General features: G+C 43.7%; 1 protein-coding gene across 3 annotated transcripts in view; it reads left to right on the forward strand.

Moving 5' to 3' along the window:
• GLB1 (galactosidase beta 1) overlaps nt 1–10,973 on the forward strand; it is a 69,713-nt gene extending 58,740 nt beyond the window's left edge. For all 3 annotated transcript variants that reach the window (XM_084620621.1, XM_084620619.1, XM_084620620.1), the window contains exons 15-16: nt 366–605; nt 8,082–10,973. In XM_084620621.1, the coding sequence (XP_084476747.1) occupies nt 366–605; nt 8,082–8,342 (501 nt within the window). In that variant the 3' untranslated portion in view covers nt 8,343–10,973. The remainder of the gene's footprint in view (nt 1–365; nt 606–8,081) is intronic.
• The last annotated feature ends 8,830 nt before the right edge of the window (nt 10,974–19,803 follow it).

The following is a 19,803-nucleotide window of genomic DNA, read 5'->3' on the forward strand; positions in this document are numbered from 1 at the left end:
TCTAGAACTGAAGCTCACTGGAGCAGCTTGATTTTAACGCTGTTTTCTAGTCTCCACGGTTGCAGAGAAAAGCTTGAAAATGTGACCTAAGTGTATCCTAAAGGCTCAAAACCCAGAAAGCAAATAAAAATGAGGGGTTCCTTTAGGGGTTTTTTGTTTTGTTTTTGCTTTTTTAAAGCTAATCCTTAATTTTGGGGGACCTGACACATGCGTTTTGAACACTTGGGGTTGGCAATACTGGTGACTACTGTAGTTCAGCCAAGTTTTTATTTCTCTTATCTGTTTTGTACTCAGGACAGTTGGAGATAAATAACTGTAATGAGATGAGATTATTGATTTTGTTAACACATTTAATTTCTTTGCAGGGTCTAGTGTCAAATTTATCTCTTGGCCAAGTTACACTCGTTCATTGGGAGATCTACCCACTAGACATAGACAGTGTGGTGGGCCAAGGCTTAAACGGCAAAGGTGGTGAATCAAAAATGTCTGGTGGTAATCCCTCAAGCTATGCAGCTCCTGCTTTTTACACTGGCAGATTTTCTATTCCCAGTGGAATACCTGATTTACCTCAAGACACCTATATCAAGTTTCCTGGCTGGACAAAGGTAGGTTTCTTTTTCTAAGATGTTTACCAAAAAACCTGAATCTGATTCTAAAGTCACCTTAAAATTGCTATTAAAGGTCAAGAACAGTCCTTTATTAGGGGTGGAGGACTATATAACAACCGTGTGGTCGTTTTGAAGGGTCACTCACATATATCAAATGATATTCAGAGATGTTGAGATCTTATAAGTGACTAGTCAAGATTTTAACTAAATCTTGAATAAATCTGGGGATAGGAAACTAAGATGAGGGAAGCTCATATTAAGTAGTCATTCAGTGACGTTGGCTAGGCAAATGGTGTGCCACGTAAGTATGCAGCTATTATAGATATAGTGAGTAGGACACAAAGATATGTTTGGTCAGGCCTGTTTAGAATACGGCATTCAGTTTTTGTCTTTTTTTCTTGCGGGAATGGAGAGAGAGCTGCCCTCTGGAGAAGGGAAGTGAATACAGGCTTTTTAAAGGCTGCTTGTTCTGGAGAAAGTGTGGTACTGGAAGTTGGCCTTTTGGGGAAGAGTGGAGTCAGGCTGGCTGAGCAGAAGTAATAAAGGACATAATTGATGAAGTGGTGCTAGGAAAACTCTTCATGCCGAAGAGTGGAGAAAATTAGCCAGTGTCTTTGTATGGAGAGTTTAGCTTTTTAAAAAAAATTAAAAATTGCTCATTAACAAAGGACACAATTCTGATGGAGTCAGAAGATGAGACTTGCTAGCTCAGAGGAAGGGTCCCAGCAGGAACAGTCATGACCTAACTTGTAACAAGGTTGCCTAAATGATTCTAAAACCTGTCGTCCCACCCACAGTACCCACAAAAAAATCCCGTTGGAATGCAAAAATCCCTAATTGTGTGTCACAACTGGACATTGGCATGGCTTCAAGTTCTGAGCCACATTGCTCCCCCTTCCATCAGGTTGGTGATTGCAGCTGGTAAGCTGCTTTATAAGATAGGTGCTGATCCCTTGTTCAATGATCTTTTAGCCCACCACCTACACATCTTTCAATGACCTTTTAGCCCACCACCTACCACTGTGGTTGAGGCTGCCACGCCAAGATGTGACAGCAGAATCCCTGTGGTGGGAAGACTGGTGCTTAACACCAACCAGTTCCTCGTCACAGACCCTACTGCTCGCCTGCCCGGCTTCCACCTGCCAGTCGTCAGGCCCTTCTTATCTGATTCCTGACTGGGCAAAGCCTCTGTGCAGCCAGCAGCACCACTGGGGTCTTCGAGACAGTCCAAGCTGTGGCACAGGTTGAACAATGATACACGTTGTCGAGGAGCGGCCACTAACCAAATTCAGCGGTGGGCTCCGAGAGCTGCACTTGGCCACTAAGAATGCTAATGCTTGGCTCGGTGAGTACACAAAGGCTAAATAAATAAATTGGCATGGTTAAATCTGAATGGGTGGGATTTCCAACAGCTCTCACTGCTGGCTTCTCTCTGCTTCCATTGAAGCCAATAGTAGAATTTACATTGACTTCAAGGAGTGCGAGAGGCCAGTGTTAAGTGTTTATGGAAATTGCACCCATAGCATAGCTGGGCCCTTTTGTTTTGATTACAAGCCCCAATTTCTATAGGGATTTAGAACTCCATTTTAAATCCCCATCTAGCTGAGATTGTATGTGAGCTGGTGGCATGCAGCAGTTATCTATCTTCTCAAGGAAATCACTTGGATTGGTTTAGCATCCTCCCCCAACAATTATTTCCCCCTTCTCCCCCATAGTTCAATTTTATGTCCCCCTCCCTGACTGAGCAGGCCCCTCACTTTAAAAATGGACTCTGCAGATAGTGAGGCTTTCTCTGTACCTAGGAACAGCAGTTCAGTGATCCCAGGACATATGAATGGCCCAGTGTGCCTGCTCCAAGGTTTGGCCCTTCCTGGCCTGCACAGTTGGTTTGGGTTGTTTTGTACCGATTTGTTCGATGTGATATTTAGACTATCCAAGTAGCTGCATCAGACCCAACTCCCTAGTATGGATGCACCTGTAGCTGTATAAAGATGCCTTATACCAGTACATCTGATTCCCCTTCCCATATGGGAATAAGCTATACTGGTATAATCACCTTTATACCACTATAACTGCATCCATGCTAGAGGGGTTGTACCACCTTAGAGGTCTGCCCAGACCTAATTTTCAAGCCTGACCTGGACTTGAACCCAGCCTGAGCACAGCCAAGCCAAACCTGATCCAAAAGGGTTAAGTCATTTTCAGGCCCGACCCACACCCAACTCTCACTCCATCCCGCTCCCGAATCTGTTTCAGTGCTGTCGTGTGGGCTTGGTGGGTCATCCCGGGCCTGCAGTCTGTTGCCAGCCACCTCCTGCCCTTAGGGTTGGTGCAGCAGCAGCTGCGTGAGCTGCTCCTGCCGGCCGCCACCTGACTGTGTGCTGTGGAGTGAGTGTGACAAGGAGTTGCAGCACCTCTTACCTGGCAGCACACAGAGCAGTGAGGTGGCAGGAGCAGGGCATGCAGCTGCCACCGTGCCAACCCTGCAGGCAGGAGGAAGTGATCAGAGCTGACCCGAGCCTGAGAGTGTGGGCTGGTTTCCAACCCAACCCGAACCCCACACTTGTAGTTGGGTCCTGTTGGGTTGCAAGGCTCTGTATCACTTTACCTATATTGGTATAGTTAAAGCAGTACAATTTTGTGTGCAGACAAGCCCAGAATTTCTCCCTAGCTGAGGGGAATGAGTCCTGGGGATGGCAGTCAACTGACCAGCCAAAGTACATAAGGAGAGCCAATAGCCCACTTTGAGAGTGGAGGTGGGGAGAAAGCATGTGCAGGGTGAAGGTTCCCCCTAACTCCCAGGCAGAGGGCCTGGGGAGCGAGAGTGCTGGGAGCAGAAGCCTGCTGGGAGAAGACTCAGCTGAGAGACCCTGGGAAGGGGGTTTATATAGAGGGGAAGCTAGAGGAAGGCTTATGGAGGAATATGGCCTGGGGAAAACTGAAGGACAAGGCTAGAGCTTGAGTGACTAAAGGCAAATAACCCAATTATAAGATGGAACCTTAGGGCATTAGTCCCCTTCTGTGCTGCTACTATGGGATGTGGGAAGATTAATTAGAGGCAGGAAGCTGAGCCTGGTGGAAGGGCTGAAGATTGCCTAAGACCCTCGGGGAGAACTGCTGTGACCTGGAAGAGTGTAGGGCAGAAGACTGTGAGTTGCCACTGGACTTTGTTTTTGATGCTCCGGAAGTGGTGAACTCTGACTTAGCCAGAGAGCGAAGTCACCTCAATGCTGCAATGCAGTAAAGACTCCTGCATGCAAGCACTGCAGCAGCCTACAGGTTTCTGAGAGGGGAAACTGGAGCAGTGGAGATGCCTAATGCTGAACTGGTTAAGCCCCAGCTATCTTGGGATTCAGCCATAGCAACCTGTGTAGCTGCACCAGCACAAGCCCTAATTGTAGTCAAGAAAAACAGTGATTTGCATGGATTGAGGGTTACACAGGCAACTGGTGCAAGTCATGGCTCTCCTTGGCAACACTTGGGGTTTGCACGGATGCAGGTATACCAGTTGCTGATTTGGAGCTAATCTCGCACCTAGAGGAGGGCATGTAGGGTGATATGTTTTCAAAGAAGGAAGCAGAATGACCACAATGATGCGTCTTTATAAAAGAAAATGTGGATCTTCATTTTTCACTCTTCAAAGTTCAGGCCATTCACAGGTTCCAGATCCTTTGTTTATCCCACAAATGGAAACATAGGCCAATTGCTAAATTCTGATTTGGATTCTAAAACCTACTAACTCTCAAATTTTGGATGAACTTAGATCCAGGGTTTTTGTTTGGAACAGAACCATTTAAAAGTGCCGAAACCTAATGCTTCTTAGGTAGTTTCCACAACCTTTCTGTCTTTGCCATTGAATGACATGAATGTGATTTGAGAGATTCCTGCAAATTCAGTAGAATTAGCATCATGGCCAAAGATTCCACATACCCACCCTTTACAATGTCATGGTTCACTATATATGCATAACCGTGAATTTGTTAATGAAGGACTGTAAGGATTTTTTGACATTTTTATCAAGTCCACAGGAGCCTTCAGAATAATACAGTATTGGTAGAAGTTGAAAATAGTTTTCTGCTATGAAATTTTTGTATACTTCAGAGCCATTATTGGGCAATCTTAGTCTGAATGAATAAAATTTTAAAACTTCATTGAAAACAAGTAGCAATTGTTCATCGTGAGTGAGATTTTGAAATCGCTATGAAAATAAGACAAAATAAAAGTACCTCCCTCCAAATGAGTGATAGTTGCAACTCTGTGCTATATCAGTGTACTGTGCATGGTCAATCATCATTACACTGGCAGTCTTTTTCTTTCATACAGTACTCTTGAGAATTTTTTTTTTTAAATGTGTAAGACTAACATTAAGAAACGGATTGCAATAACTGTATTAGTGGCCAAAAGAGTTATTTTGAGAAAATGGCGCTCTGCAATTCCTCAGTCGTACACAGACTGGCTTAGTGAGTTCTCTATTACTGCATTCATGGAAAAGATGACTCTGTCTAATAGAAATGCTTGGAAAAAATATGAGGCTGTCTGGTTACTCATGAAACTATTGCATATTTGTGCAGTTTAGTATATATTAGTCCTCAATACTCATAGGTTATGTTCTCACTTATTTATCTATTTAGTCACTTTAATAATTGATGCCCTGCATGATCTCTACAGGTTGTTTTTGTTTTGTTTTGTTTTGTTTTTTCCCATGTTTTAGAAATAATGTTGTATTTTGTTCTTTATATGCTTGTGCTTGTATTTATATATGTTTGTTTTAATATTTTATATAAAAACAATAAAGATAAAGTTTAAAAAAAGTCTAAGACTGTCAATCTAGCACTGTCAGTGGTATTGAATTTACTCCTAAAAAATTGCACAGGCTTTAATTGACCGAGTGCAAAGTTAAGTTGTTGCTGTGTTGTAGCATATCAAGGGTGCTGTATCTTGTTTAAAAAACAACTACAGTGGTTTAGAGACTCCTGTCTGTTGCAGAACTTAATGGTATGGTCTAAAAAAGGGTTTTCAGAGTTGAGATAGTTCACAACTCAGCAGAAGTTTCTAGTTCAATATCTAGTCATATAAAGGAAGTTTTCTGTTTCTAATTGCTGGTTCTTCCGTTTTTATTTTGTATAACATATTATTTAGTCTATATGGATGTTATAAATTAGTAGATTTGGGGGCATATATGGACATATGATTTCATAACCATGCTGCATAATCTGTAAACTTAAGAACAGCTCCTTGCAAATTAACCTTTGAGCTCATATTTTCCAAGAAATTGTATGAAGTAAACAGTCAGACTTGAAGATCAGAAGGGATCATTATGATCATCTCATCTGACCTTCTGTATAGGTCTTAGAATTTCCCCCACTAAGTCCTGCACCAACCCACAAGTTCTCATTGAGCTAGAGCATATTTTACATTACAGGAATGAATTCATCCTGTGTGTGGAACAGTGACTTATAGCAATTCTCATGCCCTCTTTCACTCTAAAACGATCACAGAAGTAAAGCACTGAGGCAGAATATTTTCTTTCTCCCTGCAGACCGCAAAAACAAGCCACAGAATGAGATTAATTTGATAAAAAAAATGTTTGGGGTTAAAGTTTATTAACACCTTGAGCAAGATAGGATCTTAGGCCACAGAAGCAAATGGAAAGTTGCACTCACCCTCATTTGCGAATTTACCGGCTTTTTGAGAAAAATTATGAATTTGACATAAATTGATTTATAAAGATTTTAAATGAATTTACAGAAACACAACTGCAGTATAACCTTTTTCTTTTTAATATTCTACTAATGATCAATGTTTGAGAGAATTTGCCTTTCATTTTTCATTGCAATTTCACCTACCCTAAGTTTTTCGGAAGCCACCAACGATGCTGTTAAAGTCCTACCTTCCCAATGCCTTATAGAAACCCTTTTATTTAGTCATCATTCTTCCTTTGTGCCGTGCATCTTATATTTTTTCCCCCTGGTCTTAACTTAAGAATATTTTATATGGGGGAAAATTGATGCTTTAATTCACCTGCTCCTGTTGAATTCTCGTCCATTGAAGTCCCAGTGTTCTGAGCCAGTAGCTGACTAACACAGAAAGGGCGTTCATGAGACAGTGGAGCTGGGTGGCATGTTAAACCTCAAAAACACGTGGAACTTTCCTTTTTGTTATGAACTCAAAACAGCCCAGTTCAGTCGAAACGTTCATGAACCGAGATTCAGTTTTGAGTGAATGTGGGTCCATTTACAATTCCAGTGACATGGTATGAAATGTCACAGTTTTAAAGATGACTTACAAAGATTTTTTTCTAAAAATAATGAGCTTGGGGGTATTTTTTTTCTGCTTTATGATGTGTTTAAAAGATGAAATATTTTGAATGGCTTTCTTAAGCTTGTTTTTTTTACGTTAGAAACATCAACAATGTCAAGTCATCCCTCTTTTTGCAAGAGGGCTTCTTGGAGGTCTCAGATGCTTGTGTGAGATCTTGCATTACCAGACGCGGTCTGGGTCTTTCAACTTTAACAAGAGTATTATTTTTTCTCCTAAGTCTTGGTGGTCACTAGAACCTGTCTTTAACCAAACAACAACAAAACCCACCGGAAACACAGTTTAACAGTCTAACTAAAAGTTTAACTTTTTCTTCACAGTTGCTCAGGTTTCTCTTTTGTGATGTTATTTGTCAAGTTCTCCTGTTGCCATAGAGACTTTGAGGGTAGGAAACGTCTGAATTTCTGATATCCAAAACAAGCTGCAAATAAATACTTTTTTTGCACAAAAACTCTCAGACCTTTGTTCATTGCCCTTTTTCAACAAGTCCCCTCCCCCCTCCTTTACCAGTTACCTTTAAGCAAATATAATTTTGTTTTCAGGTTTGTTTTAACCTGAAACTTAAAGCAAAGTCAGGGCTGGGAGAGGGGAGGACATTATGTAGCTCCCTCTTGAAATAAAACCAAAGGGAAGATTTTCCAGAAGCTCCTGACGACTAAAATGTTGAGCTTCACAGAGCTCTGCAGAGAATGGCTTCAGGTGAGACACAAACTCAACAGCCAGAAATTCTGTTGCTCCCAAATGTCTCCAGTTAAACTTGCCAAGAGTCACTTTTTCAAGCTTCCCAAGAAGTATTGGCTGGCCTGGGACACCGTTGTTCTCTGTCTCCTTGGTCTTTTATGCATACTGCTAATTTATTTTCTTGGCTTGCAAGTCTTCATTTTTTAGTAAAGGTAAATTTTCTTTGAACATCTCATTTTTAAATGTTGATGCTGTTTTTAATTAATCAAGGAACTATGATTGTTTTGCCTGTTTTTAAAGTATGTTTTGATCAGGATTTAAATCCCAGCATATTTTATCCTGATCAAAATATAGTGTTTCATTATATGAAACATGAAGGCTCAATTCCTGTCCACAGTATAGTAGAGGTTAAATAAGCTATTAATTTAATAATTTTTATTTGACTTAAAAATTTTTTTGTTTCTCTTTTGGCAGGGACAAATTTGGATCAATGGCTTTAACCTTGGTCGTTACTGGCCAGTCCGTGGTCCTCAAGTGACCCTATTTGTTCCAAGCAACATCCTAGTTTCATCGTCACCAAACAATATCACAGTGTTGGAACTGGAGCGGTCTCCTTGTGGCATTCAGAAATGTGCCATAGAATTTGTAGACAAACCTGATATCAATGCAACACTGCAGTATGAAAGCAACACCCGGAAGCTGTTCACTAAAGATTTATGGCTGGACCCTCTATGATTATTTAGGAATGTGTCCCCTTACCTTCTCCTGTTTTTCTTCCCCACACTCTCAAATCCTACATTCTTCGGGGGGAAAATCAGTGTTAAAAATCGATAAGTATGTTTAACTGTGGAAATTTTTTCAAAGCACTGAAAGAATAGCTGTTTGGTAACAGGAGATACTAAATACAGGGTCTCCTTTAAAAGTGAAGATTCTAGCGTAAGTTGTTGTGCATGAGACTTGACTTAGATGGAAGATAATATTTAACATCAAAGTCTTAGTAAACTGATAGCTTTGGGAACTATGACAGCATGAAAAGGAACCTCTTAAACTAGTCATTTTACCATCTTCTGTGAACATAGAGAAATTTACCTTGCTAAGAACTGAGTGGCCCCACTACCATGCTTATAAACATTTAATGTCCACAAACAAGTATCCAGAGGGTTTGTGTGTGCTAAGTACCATTTGGATTTGACTTGTTTCCCTCCAGGCTTAAATACCTGGTTAGTGTAGCTACTGTTTCAGTCTGCAGTAGCTTACTGCCAGCATGATCAGTCCTCCCCCATTCCCACACCTTTAGAAACCTTCCCAGTGACCTTTAGAATTCTCCCAGAATCTGCTGCTTCTGGGACCTGTGACAGGAATTGTGGGGTAGATACCTAGAGTGCATTGCAACTGAAATGGTGAAACAGCACTGATGTGGATGTTAGCGAGTGGCTTCTGGTCACAGGTCTGCCTCAGTTTCCCCTTGGGCTAACTCACTGACTCCCCTGCAGGTCCCCCAGCTCCAAGTCCTGGCATGATTTAGCTGTTTGGCTAAGTGACAAAGTCCACTCCTTTTGGAATTAACAAAACAAATCCACAAACAGGGTTTTTGAACCAGTTAGTCTTACCTGACCTTAGCATTCAAAAATCATGAGTCAAAAATCATGATATTGGTGTAATCATGAGACTTTAAGAAAAAACTACTTTTTCTCCCCGTTTTGGCTTCTGGTTTTTGACCTTTGAGGTACACTTGAGTCACGTTCTCAAGCTTTTCTCTGCCACCATGGGGGTTAGATATCTTGAAACCTGAGCTTCATGTAATAGTCTCCAGGAGCGGAGGCTCTTAGAAAAATACCCAATAACATAAGAATTGTGATAAAATCACAAGAGTTGGGACTCGCTGGGGCTCAGTAGTCCCCTCCCTGGAACTGGTAGTCCTCCTCCTGGAGGCACTGCAGAGTTGAAGAGGAATTTCCATGCCACCTCTAGTTCCATGCCACCTCTAGGCGTTCTCTCTACTCTGGGTTCTAGTTAGGTGACCATTCGACAAGCAGAGAAAGTCCACTTACACGCCTTGTTTCATCTCCCTGGGCCTCTCTCTCTGTCTTTCCTACTGTCCTTTCCTGGACTTGCTCTCACTGTCTCTCTCTTTCTAGGTCTCCTCCTTGGGCCCACGAAGGGTGGTGACCCCCTCCCAGGTTCTCTCCCAAAGCCTGGTCTCTGCAGGTCCCAGCTGGTTTGTCAGTCAGCCTTCTGCAGTTTTTTCTAGATTGGCTTAGCCTCTAGACAGCCTTTTCCTGCTCCTGTCTCCACCCATGACTATCCCCATACTATCAGCCCCAGATTGTTTGTTATGCTGTTGTAGTTGGTCACCTGACCCACCTCCTTAATCCCTGGGGTAATGAGGTCTGCTTTTAAAGAGGCTACTTGGCTCTGGTACAGTGGACATTAGGAGCTGGTTGGCAAATTATGACCTTTGTCTTGTCAGAAAAATTGACAAAAACAAAATTAACTTTTCTTTGTAAACCCCCAAACTGATTTTTTTTTTACATAAACCTGAAAATGTTGACAAAAGCAGGGGCGGGGGAAATCCACATAGTCAAAAAGGCATTTTCTTTCCAAAAAATGTGTCGACAGAACATTTTTAAGCGGTTTTAATGGGCATGAAGCAAAACTGCAATGGTTCAGAACACAAGTAAACATGGCTAGTGTGAATTCAATAAACTGTTTATGCTTAAACCAGGGCAAGCTGGTCAATAAAAATAGGTTCCGTTCTCCAGGGCGCGCACAGCTTATGGGCCTCTTTCTGGTATCCTTTACGCTGGTTTCATGTCCGTGTAACACTGCTGACCTTAAGGGAGTTGCTTCTAACATACAGTAGTGCAAGGGAGATCAGATCAGGGCCCAAGTGTGTCATTGCTGTCCGGATGGAACATCCATGGCGTTGTGATGAGACACACTGTCACAATGAAACCGATGACTGACTGGAAATGTAAAGAAAGAAATTTTTAAATAGGCCTGAAACGTGATTGTGTTTTCCATAGTCTGATGCCACAGAAGATGAAGATTTTGCGTCCAATAGTTTTCGCTCTTCCTCTGGGAACATATTACAAATCACTTGTTGGGGTCTTCCATTCTCTTCCAGTTAATTACTAATCATGATGTAAGCCCCTGATTTTTGTTTGCAGCCATGCAGAATCTTTTCTTGTTGCTGTCAGTGAAAGCTGGCTTTCTATAGCAGTCTATGTCTCTACTTATTGCTCCCCTTTGGTTTTAATTCAGTCTTGCAAACTCTGTGTGAAAGGAGGAGCCTTAAAGAACAAAGGATTGAGATAGTGACTTTAAATGTTTTAATAAACTATCAACTTGCTTCCTTTGAATTTATCCAAAGTGAGTCAAGTCTCTTTCTTTAAAGAGGGAGTCTTCCCTCAACTGTAGGCATGCTGAGAGCAGAGAGAAAGCAGAAAGAAGATGAGGACATGATGACTTGTGTAATCTGCACAATTTATGAATTCTGGTTCATCTGATGAAATTGCTGTATCATTGAATCCCTCAGTGTATATGAAGTCAGCCATATGGTGTTGGACTGTGTCACATATTCCCTGGACCAGGGACAATGGAGAGTTGTTAAATCTTGATGAGATGGTCACATAGGTAAATCCAATTTTCTCCAGCCTCACTGCCTGGGGACTAGGGTTTGGAACAGTGGAATTTTCCCACAAGCAGAACAAAGAGATCAGGTGTTAACACTGGATCTTAAAAAAACAGAAATTAAGGGTAGGTCTACACAGCAAAGAAACCCCACTGCAGCAAGTCTCAGAGCTCAGGTCAGTGGTCTTGGGCTCCTGCTGCAGGGCTAAATATAGCAGTGCAGCTGTTCACACTTGGGCTGGAGCCTTTTAGAGCACTGAAAGAATAGAACAGCTATTCTTTCAGTGCTCTGAAACCTGATGAGGGGAGTCAGTTGACCCAGGCTCTGAGACTTGCTACAGTGGTGGGGTCTTTTGCTATGTAGAAGTACTCCGAGCAACTTGGATGGAGAGACTCGCAGAGACAAGGAAGCTTGGGCAGGAGCAGAGGGGCATGCTTTCATGGCAGAGGGGTCCTCCTGAACTGCAGGACCATCCGAGGAAGAGGGAACCTGACTGCAGCAGACTCCATAATTGAGAGAAGCCATGTGCAGGAGGAGGGATCCTGGATTCTTTGGACTCCGACCTAAAACCAAAGAATGCTCAAGCAGGGAGGAAACTGAGACAGGGAAATGCATACAGCTGTACTATTGTGTCTAGATTTGTCTATTTCTTGCGCTAGCTAAAGTAAAGAGCAGTTGTATTTTGAAAGTCTTACAAAGCATATGTGTCTGTCTGCTTCCACTATCATGTGTCCTAGAAGAGGTGGAGTGTAAATGCAGCGTACCCACAAGGTTGGAAATGGTTTGCTTACTCTATTGGAGAATCTGGGGGTCAGCAGTGGTCCTGGAGACCTAAGGCAACAGGGTTGCAGGGTCCCGTTTCTTTGAAGGGGTAATAGGCAAGAGAGTCTGGTCCTCAGAATCATGCCAGAGAGACCAAGAAAAGATATAGTGCTATAGCCTACTCAGTTGAAGGGAAGCTAAGGAGCACCCAAGCACAGCAGCCTGGTGAATGTGCAGCTGGGGGAACTCTGTCAGGGCTGTGGCAGGGCCCTTAGAGTAGTGTGGGAGGAACTAGGTTTAGTATATCTAAATATAAGGTGCTCAAGGAACATTTTTGATTAATAGCTGCATTTATAAGATTTGTCTAAAGCAAAGAAGAACAATCAGACTGGGCTGCGGAGGTCCAGGAATGGTTGCTGTGTCAGGAGAATCATAGAATATCAGGGTTGGAAGGGACCTCAGGAGGTCATCTAGGCAAACCCCCTGCTCAAAGCAGGACCAATCCCCAACTAAATTATCCCAGCCAAGGTTTTGTCAAGCCTGACCTTAAAAGCATCTAAGGAAGGAGATTCCACCACCTCCCTAGGTAACCCATTCCAGTGCTTCACCACCCTCCTAGTGAAAAAGTTTTTCCTAATATCCAACCGAAACCTCCCCCACTGCAACTTGAGACCTGTTCTGTCATCTGCTATCACTGAGAACAGTCTAGATCCATCCTCTTTGGAACCCCCTTTCAGTTAGTTGAAATGCAACTATATGCCCTCTCACCTAGTGGTGATGGCTACCGATTTCAGTTACTGTCTTCTCCTCTAGTCAATGGCTCTGTCCTGTCCCTGCCCAGAGATGCATGTGAAGAGAGAGCAGGAACGGAATGATGCGTCTCCTAGTGAAGGTCCTCTAGTCCTCAGTGTTCTAGTTTTGTAACAGTCCTTTTCCCTTCACTAGCAGTTGACCTTCCTCCAGATACTCTGGCCATTGTTGCTTTCAAAGTTCAGAAGGCTCCAGATAAGGTGGGCTGGATAGAGAGTCCCTAAAGTTAACATAGAAGGGGTTAATCCCTTTATGTGCAGTCCTTCATATGCAAAATACAATGGTTTAGGGACTGTTTCACATGTTGGCCCCTGGAGTATTTAATTTTGGGGATACAGTGTTCCCAGTGTTTTTTGTGGCACCTGTGTCTGTACAGGTCTTGGAACATGTACTCTGAGTTAAAGAAATGGTTAAGTGTTATTAATACATCAGAGCCACATTTTGAGAGTACGGAATGGAACAGAATGAGTTTCACACCGGTTGTGGGTTTTGTGGGTACAAGTGTTCACAGAATTGCACTTCCATTTAAATATATTTTCATAGCGATTCAGCACTTTAACTATATGACAGCCATATGGCAAATCATTCCCAGCCATGAAAGAAAATATGTGCTGGGACATAAATGTTGGGAGGCTAATGGTGAATAATTCCAACACCTAGCTCTTGTAATGGTTGCCACTGGAGATACTGTTAAATCTCTCAGATTATTTGGCTTCATTTTATATGCTGTGTGCGAAGCATAATGTAATACCTATTACCTTGTGCCTTTACTCAACATGTGGCCTCACACAGGCATTGCCCCAATGACCTTACAATCTAATATTGACAGATACAAACAAGTATTAGGTGTAAGGGAGGGTATGATGTTTTACATGTAGGAAATAGACATAATTTCAGCTATTTACCTGCCCCACTCATTGCTGTTTTCAGTGTGGACTGTGATTTGTTGTTAAAGAAGGGAACTGTAAAGGGGGGGCCCTGGGTTCTATTTCTACTTCTCTTGCATGTAACACTATTAGGAGACATCAGATGGTGCTGTTACAGATAGTAGTACAAGTTTTATTAATCTGAACATACAGAATTTAGACCGTGATGAAATGCCTATTGTCAGATGTGGTACAGTTTTCCTTTCTAGTGATATGCTCAGAACAGATTTTAGGAGCTGCTTTAATGTCTCTTTAAGTCAGAATCACTTTCTTAACCTATAGGCAGAAAGTATACTTATGTCCACATACATAACTGAAATATTACGGTCCTCAAAAATTACATCACTGGCTTGCTATGTGACCTAGTCCAAGTCCTTGTAGCCTCTCTCTGCCTTTTGTTACCCTTCTGTAATACAGGGATACCTACCTAACTACCTCATAGTGGTGTTGCGATGTTTACTTAATGTGTCTTAAAGCTTTGTGCAACCTTTGGATTAAATGGTGGTTGTTCAAATATGTCTGTGTGCTCCACTTCAGGTGCACGTGTGCCCCATACAACTTTGATCAGAGATTTTTGCTAGCAGTGTCCTTTGAGCCCGCACATGTGCCCTACACAGTCTTGTGTCCCACCCTTAGGCTGTGTGGCAAACCGCTCTGTCCCTTTACAACTGCCGTGGCTTGAGATGGAGCTTTAGTGTGTCTGCTTTGAACCTGCCTCAGCTAAAAGTTTTTTTTCTCCTGGTTGTTGTTTAGTTTTAATTAGCTAAATTGAGACAATCCATTTTATTCCTCTCCCCTCCCTCCAGGAGTCTTGCCTTCATTGGAAGGGCATACTCAGCTCACTGGGGTTGAAATGCTATCTCACTTGCTGGAAGCTATCCCGATTAGTGACACCCACCCCAAGTGCATTCGCTGCCTTAGAGAGTCACACATTCCTCAGAAGTGTAATTTAGGTCCGGCCCTTAAATCCAAAGCAAGGAAAAACTGGGAGATTAAGTTGAAGCTACTAATGGTGGAGCGCTCCCTTAAGCTCACTTCAGAGCCAGGTGAGGAGAACCGCCCTGAACACTGGTCTCTGGGCAGATCCAATATCTCTGTGACCTTGGCTCACCTCTCCCTGGTAAGGGAAAGACTCAAGGGACCTCATAAGAAGAGGAGCTCTGACTCACTTCCTAAGGAACCTCCTCCTAAAAGACCGCTTACAAGCTTAAAACGTCTCACCTTGAACGTCCACCAAGACCCACTCGATCACCATACTCCCATCTATCTCTGGTACTGCCTGATTCACCACCCTTTTCGTCTGGGGCTCCTCCACTGGACAACACATCTAGGGGACAATGATAGAGAGCTCCTTTTGGTCTCTTCTGTCTCAGTGCAGGGCTCTCCTACCTGTCCATACAGGAAGCCACTCTTTGATACCTGCAGAGGGAAACAATACTTTTGGAAAAGACATCATAGGTAGAGGGACTAGCCTTAGATGCCACCTCCTCTCCCATATGGCCCCCCACAATGGCCATACTGGGACCCTGGGTGGCATACAGACAACAAGTTTCCAAGGCTCCAAGTCTTGCCCACCAAGAAAAGAGAGAGATACACAATCCCCCTTCACCCCAGCCCATTCTTCAGGATAAGATATTTGAGGAGCAGGAATCCAGGGCAGATAAAGAGGCTACCACTCCAACTTCTATATTCTTGTCATCTCCATATGAGGTGGTTATGCCTCCACCACTGTTTGTGGCCGATGATTTCCAGCAATTTCAGGTCCACATAAAACAGGTGGCAAATGTTCTGCAGATACCACTTGAAGAGTCAAAGAATCACAACATAAGCTGCTGTACATTCTACAGCCGGCAACATGCCCCAGAGTTGTGTTACCTATCAATGAAGTGTTTTTGGATCCAGCAAAGCCAGTTTTTGGCAGACCCCAGCAACAATACCGCCAAGTTATAAACACACAGATAAAAATATTATGTCCCCACCTAGGACTCCAAATTTTTATTCTCTCACAGCTCCCTCTTCCCCCGACACCTAATTCTTTGGTGGTGGATGAATAAGGGAAGCAACCCACACCAAGGTGACCCTCTGTGAGAAAGACCAGGAGCACTTGAACCTTTTTGGATGGAAGTCCTACTCATCTGCAACCCTATAGTTTCAGAGTGAAGTACAAGGAGATCATGAAAAATGTAATTACATAAGTTAGACAAAATTTACTGCTTTTATTGAGCACCTTCCAGTGGTGCAAAGAGAGCAATTTCAGGCCATCATTGCTTAGGGACGGTTACTGGGCTGGACATCCCTTCAAGCAGCCCTAGATGCAGCAGACACCTTAGCATATTCCATTTCTATGGCAACGGCAGTTATGCACAGGGTGTACTGGCTCCAACTGTCTGGCTTTCCCAGAGAGGTCCATAGCACTGTAGAGGACCCTTTGATGGTCTGAAGTTGTCTTAAGAGGCAACAGATATGGCCCTGCATGCTTTGAAAGACTCCATGGCCACATTATGATATCTGGGAATTTACACCCCTGTGAACAAAAGAAAATTCCTGTCTGGTTCAATTCTCTGAGTTCCAAAGACTCAGGGTCGTTTTCTGGGTTTTTTTTCCTATCAATCTCATTCACCCAAGTTGCCTTCCACTTTCAAAGTCTCAAACAATTCCTCCTATTCGTAAAAATCACATCTAGAACAGTCTTTCCCCTAGTATCTTTCTCCACCTTCTGAAATAAAAAATCATCTCCAATACATTCCAAGAGCTTGTTGGATAATCTGTGTTCTGCTGTGTTATTTTCCCAACAGATGTCTGAGTAGTTGAAGTCCCCCATCACCACCAAGTCTTGTGGTTTGGATGATTTTGTTAGTTGTTTAAAAAAAGCCTCACCCACCTCTTCTTCCTGGTTAGGTGATCTGTAGGAGACCCTACCATGACATCACCCTTGTTTTTTACCCCTTTTATCCTTACCTAGAGACTTTCAACAAGTCTGTCTCCTATTTCCATCTCAACCTCAGTCCAAGTGTGTACATTTTTAATATATAAGGCGACACCTCCTCCCCTTTTTCTCTGCCTGTCCTTCCTGAGCAAGCTGTACCCTTCTATACCAATATTCCAGTCGTGCATATTATCCCACCAAGTCTCTGTGATACCAACTATGTCATAGTTGTGTTTATTTACTAGCATTTTGAGTTCTTCCTGCTTATTCCCCATACTTCTTGCATATACAGACATCTAAGATACAGATTTCCCCCCAAGTTTTCCATTTTCTTAACTTACCTGTGGTCTTTGGTCATCTGCCCCCTTCAAATCTAGTTTAAAGCCCTCCTCACTAGGTTAGCCAGTCTGTATCCAAATATGCTCTTCCCCTTCCTCGCTAGGTGGACCCCATCTCTGCTTAGCAGTCCTTCTTCCTGGAACAGCATGCCATGGTCAAGGAAGCCGAATCCCTCCGAGCAACACCATATTCGCTGCCAGGCATTCACCTCCAGGATTTATCTGTCTCTGTCTCTTCCTGGGCCCCTACCCTTGACTGGAAGGATCGAAGAGAACACCACCTGCACTCCCAAATCCTTCACCCTGATTCCCAGAGTCCCATAGTCATTTCTGATCTGCTGAGGGTCATACCTCACAGTATCATTAGTGCCCACATGGATGAATAGCATGGGGTAGTAATCATAGGGCTGGATGATCCTCGACAATCCCTCTGTAATGTCTCGGATATGGACCGCTGGCAGGCAGCATACCTCTGGGGAGCCTCCGTCCCCCTCAGAAAAGAGTCACCAACCACCACTACCCTATGTTACCTCCTGGGAGTGGTGGCTGTGATCCTCCCAACCTTGGGGGTACATGTCTTCTCCTCCTCCACCTTTGGGGTAATTTCTCATTGCTAGTTGCCAGAGCAGCATATCTATTTTCCATCACCATCGTGGTTGGGTTGGGAGTAGGGGTTGAACATTGCCTGCTGCCAGAAGTAACCAGCAGCTGGTATCCTTCCTGTGACAGAGCCATATCCTCCTGCCCCGGTGGTGTGACAGCAATCCTGGATTGTAGCTGGATAGCTTCCTCATCCTTGGATGTCTCTATGTGAGGAATTCCTCATGGGCATGGATGCTCCTCAGCCTAGCCACCTCCTCCTGTAGCTCTCCCACGTGCTTCCTGAGAGATTCCAGCAGCAGGCACCTTTCATGCTGGATGGTCCGTGTCCCCCTTCCCCCCCACCCCCCGGCTTCCTGAGAGTGGGAAATGCAGGCCACAGTCTCTGCAAATCCACACCAGGATCTGGGTAGAGGTATCCATGGTTAGGTTGTCTGTCTGGATGCAGGTGGAGGAGACAGGAGCAGCGTTGGCACTGGTGATGCGGCCCTTCCTAACCATAGCGATTATATTACAACTCCCTCCTACAAACTCCCTCTCAAACTCCCCTGTTGGCGGTCCCTAGTTGGCTAGTTCCCTTTGGTTGCTTATCCTCTGGCTTTTAAGGCCTTCTCTCCTAGGTCAGCCCTACTCCCTCGTTAATCACACAGGGGGAGGGTGATCACAAAGCTGACTGAAGCTGATCAAAGATGATCAAGGATGATCCAGGGAACAAAGGCTCAAACAGTCCCCAGACACACAATCCCAACTGACCCAGTAACTGAAATAACCTGAAAGAGAGAGAAAAAAACAAACAGCCAAGCAAACTCGCTCACTCCAAAGTTAGTACTTGCGTCTTGTTAGTGCAGCAGGGGGATCTCCTTCTCTCCCTCTCACACGTGCCTGTTTGCGGTCCCCTGTTCGCTCTGTTGAGGTCTGGCCGCTCAGAACTAGGGGCTGTGTCTTGGAGTAGGTTCCAAAGAACTTCCTTTTGGACCTTCCTTTGTGGGACTTTGTAGTAGAGATGAAAGTAATGGCTGTTTGCCTTATGTAGGCTTGGTGCGGGGCACGAGGCTGGGTAGGGCACATGTTTTGGCTAAAGGGACACTGCTAGCAAAGAACTACAGTTACTGCACAGATGAGTAACCTTTTCTTCAAGAAAAGGAGGACTTGTGGCACCTTAGAGACTAACCAATTTATTAGAGCATAAGCTTTCGTGAGCTACAGCTCACTTCCTCAGATGCATCTCACGAAAGCTTATGCTCTAATAAATTGGTTAGTCTCTAAGGTGCCACAAGTCCTCCTTTTCTTTTTGCGAATACAGACTAACACGGCTGTTACTCTGAAACTTTTCTTCAAGGGTGCACACATGTAGGCCCACAACTTTAACCTTTTAAAACCCGTGAGACTTGGCCAGGGGTGACAGAAACTCCCTTAAAGGTGGGAGAGCCACCAGCGCCCGAAACGTGGCCCTGCCCTCGCACTGTCCCTTCTCTCTGAGGCCCTGTCTCTGCCCCATCTCTTCCCCCAAGACCCTGCCCCCCGCTCACTCCTCTTCGCCTCTTTCACCCTGTCGCTCAGCCTTTTGGCCAGTAAAAAGTGGTGGAGCCATGGCCCCTGGTCCCCTGTGTTCCGGTGCCCCTGAGCTTGTCAGTAATCACTGCAGTCCAGACAGATGGCAGCTTGGACACTTAGAGAATGGCTGTTACCAAAACAATAATCTTTGTCAATTAAAAGCTCCAAGCCACATGATGTCAGTATTGCCAAAACTGGTCATATGGAAAGCTGAACACACACATTTTCCTTCAGCCAGTAGTTTTTGTGCCTAGAGAAGTCCATGTGAAAAGGGGATAGCTCACTTTGTTATAATGAGATCACCAGCTAGAATATTGGAAACGTGGGATATTTTAATGTTTTAGTCATGTCAAAACCATAAGTGTCAGAGGTAAGTCAAGTATCAGGGGGTAGCCGTGTTAGTCTGTATCCACAAAAACAACGAGGAGTCCAGCGGCACCTTAGAGACTGACAGATGTATTTGGGCATAAGCTTTTGTGGTTAAAAAACCACTTCTTCAGCTGCATGGAGTGAAAATTACAGATGCAGGCATTATATAATGACCCCCCATGTGTCATTATATAATGCCTGCATCTGTAATTTTCACTCCATGCATCTGAAAAAGCTTATGCCCAAATAAAAGAGGTAAGTCAGCAATTCTCAGTTG

This window comes from Lepidochelys olivacea (genome assembly GCF_965140295.1).
Source record: "Lepidochelys olivacea isolate rLepOli2 genome assembly, chromosome: 2".
NCBI classification, from domain to species: Eukaryota; Metazoa; Chordata; order Testudines; family Cheloniidae; genus Lepidochelys; species Lepidochelys olivacea.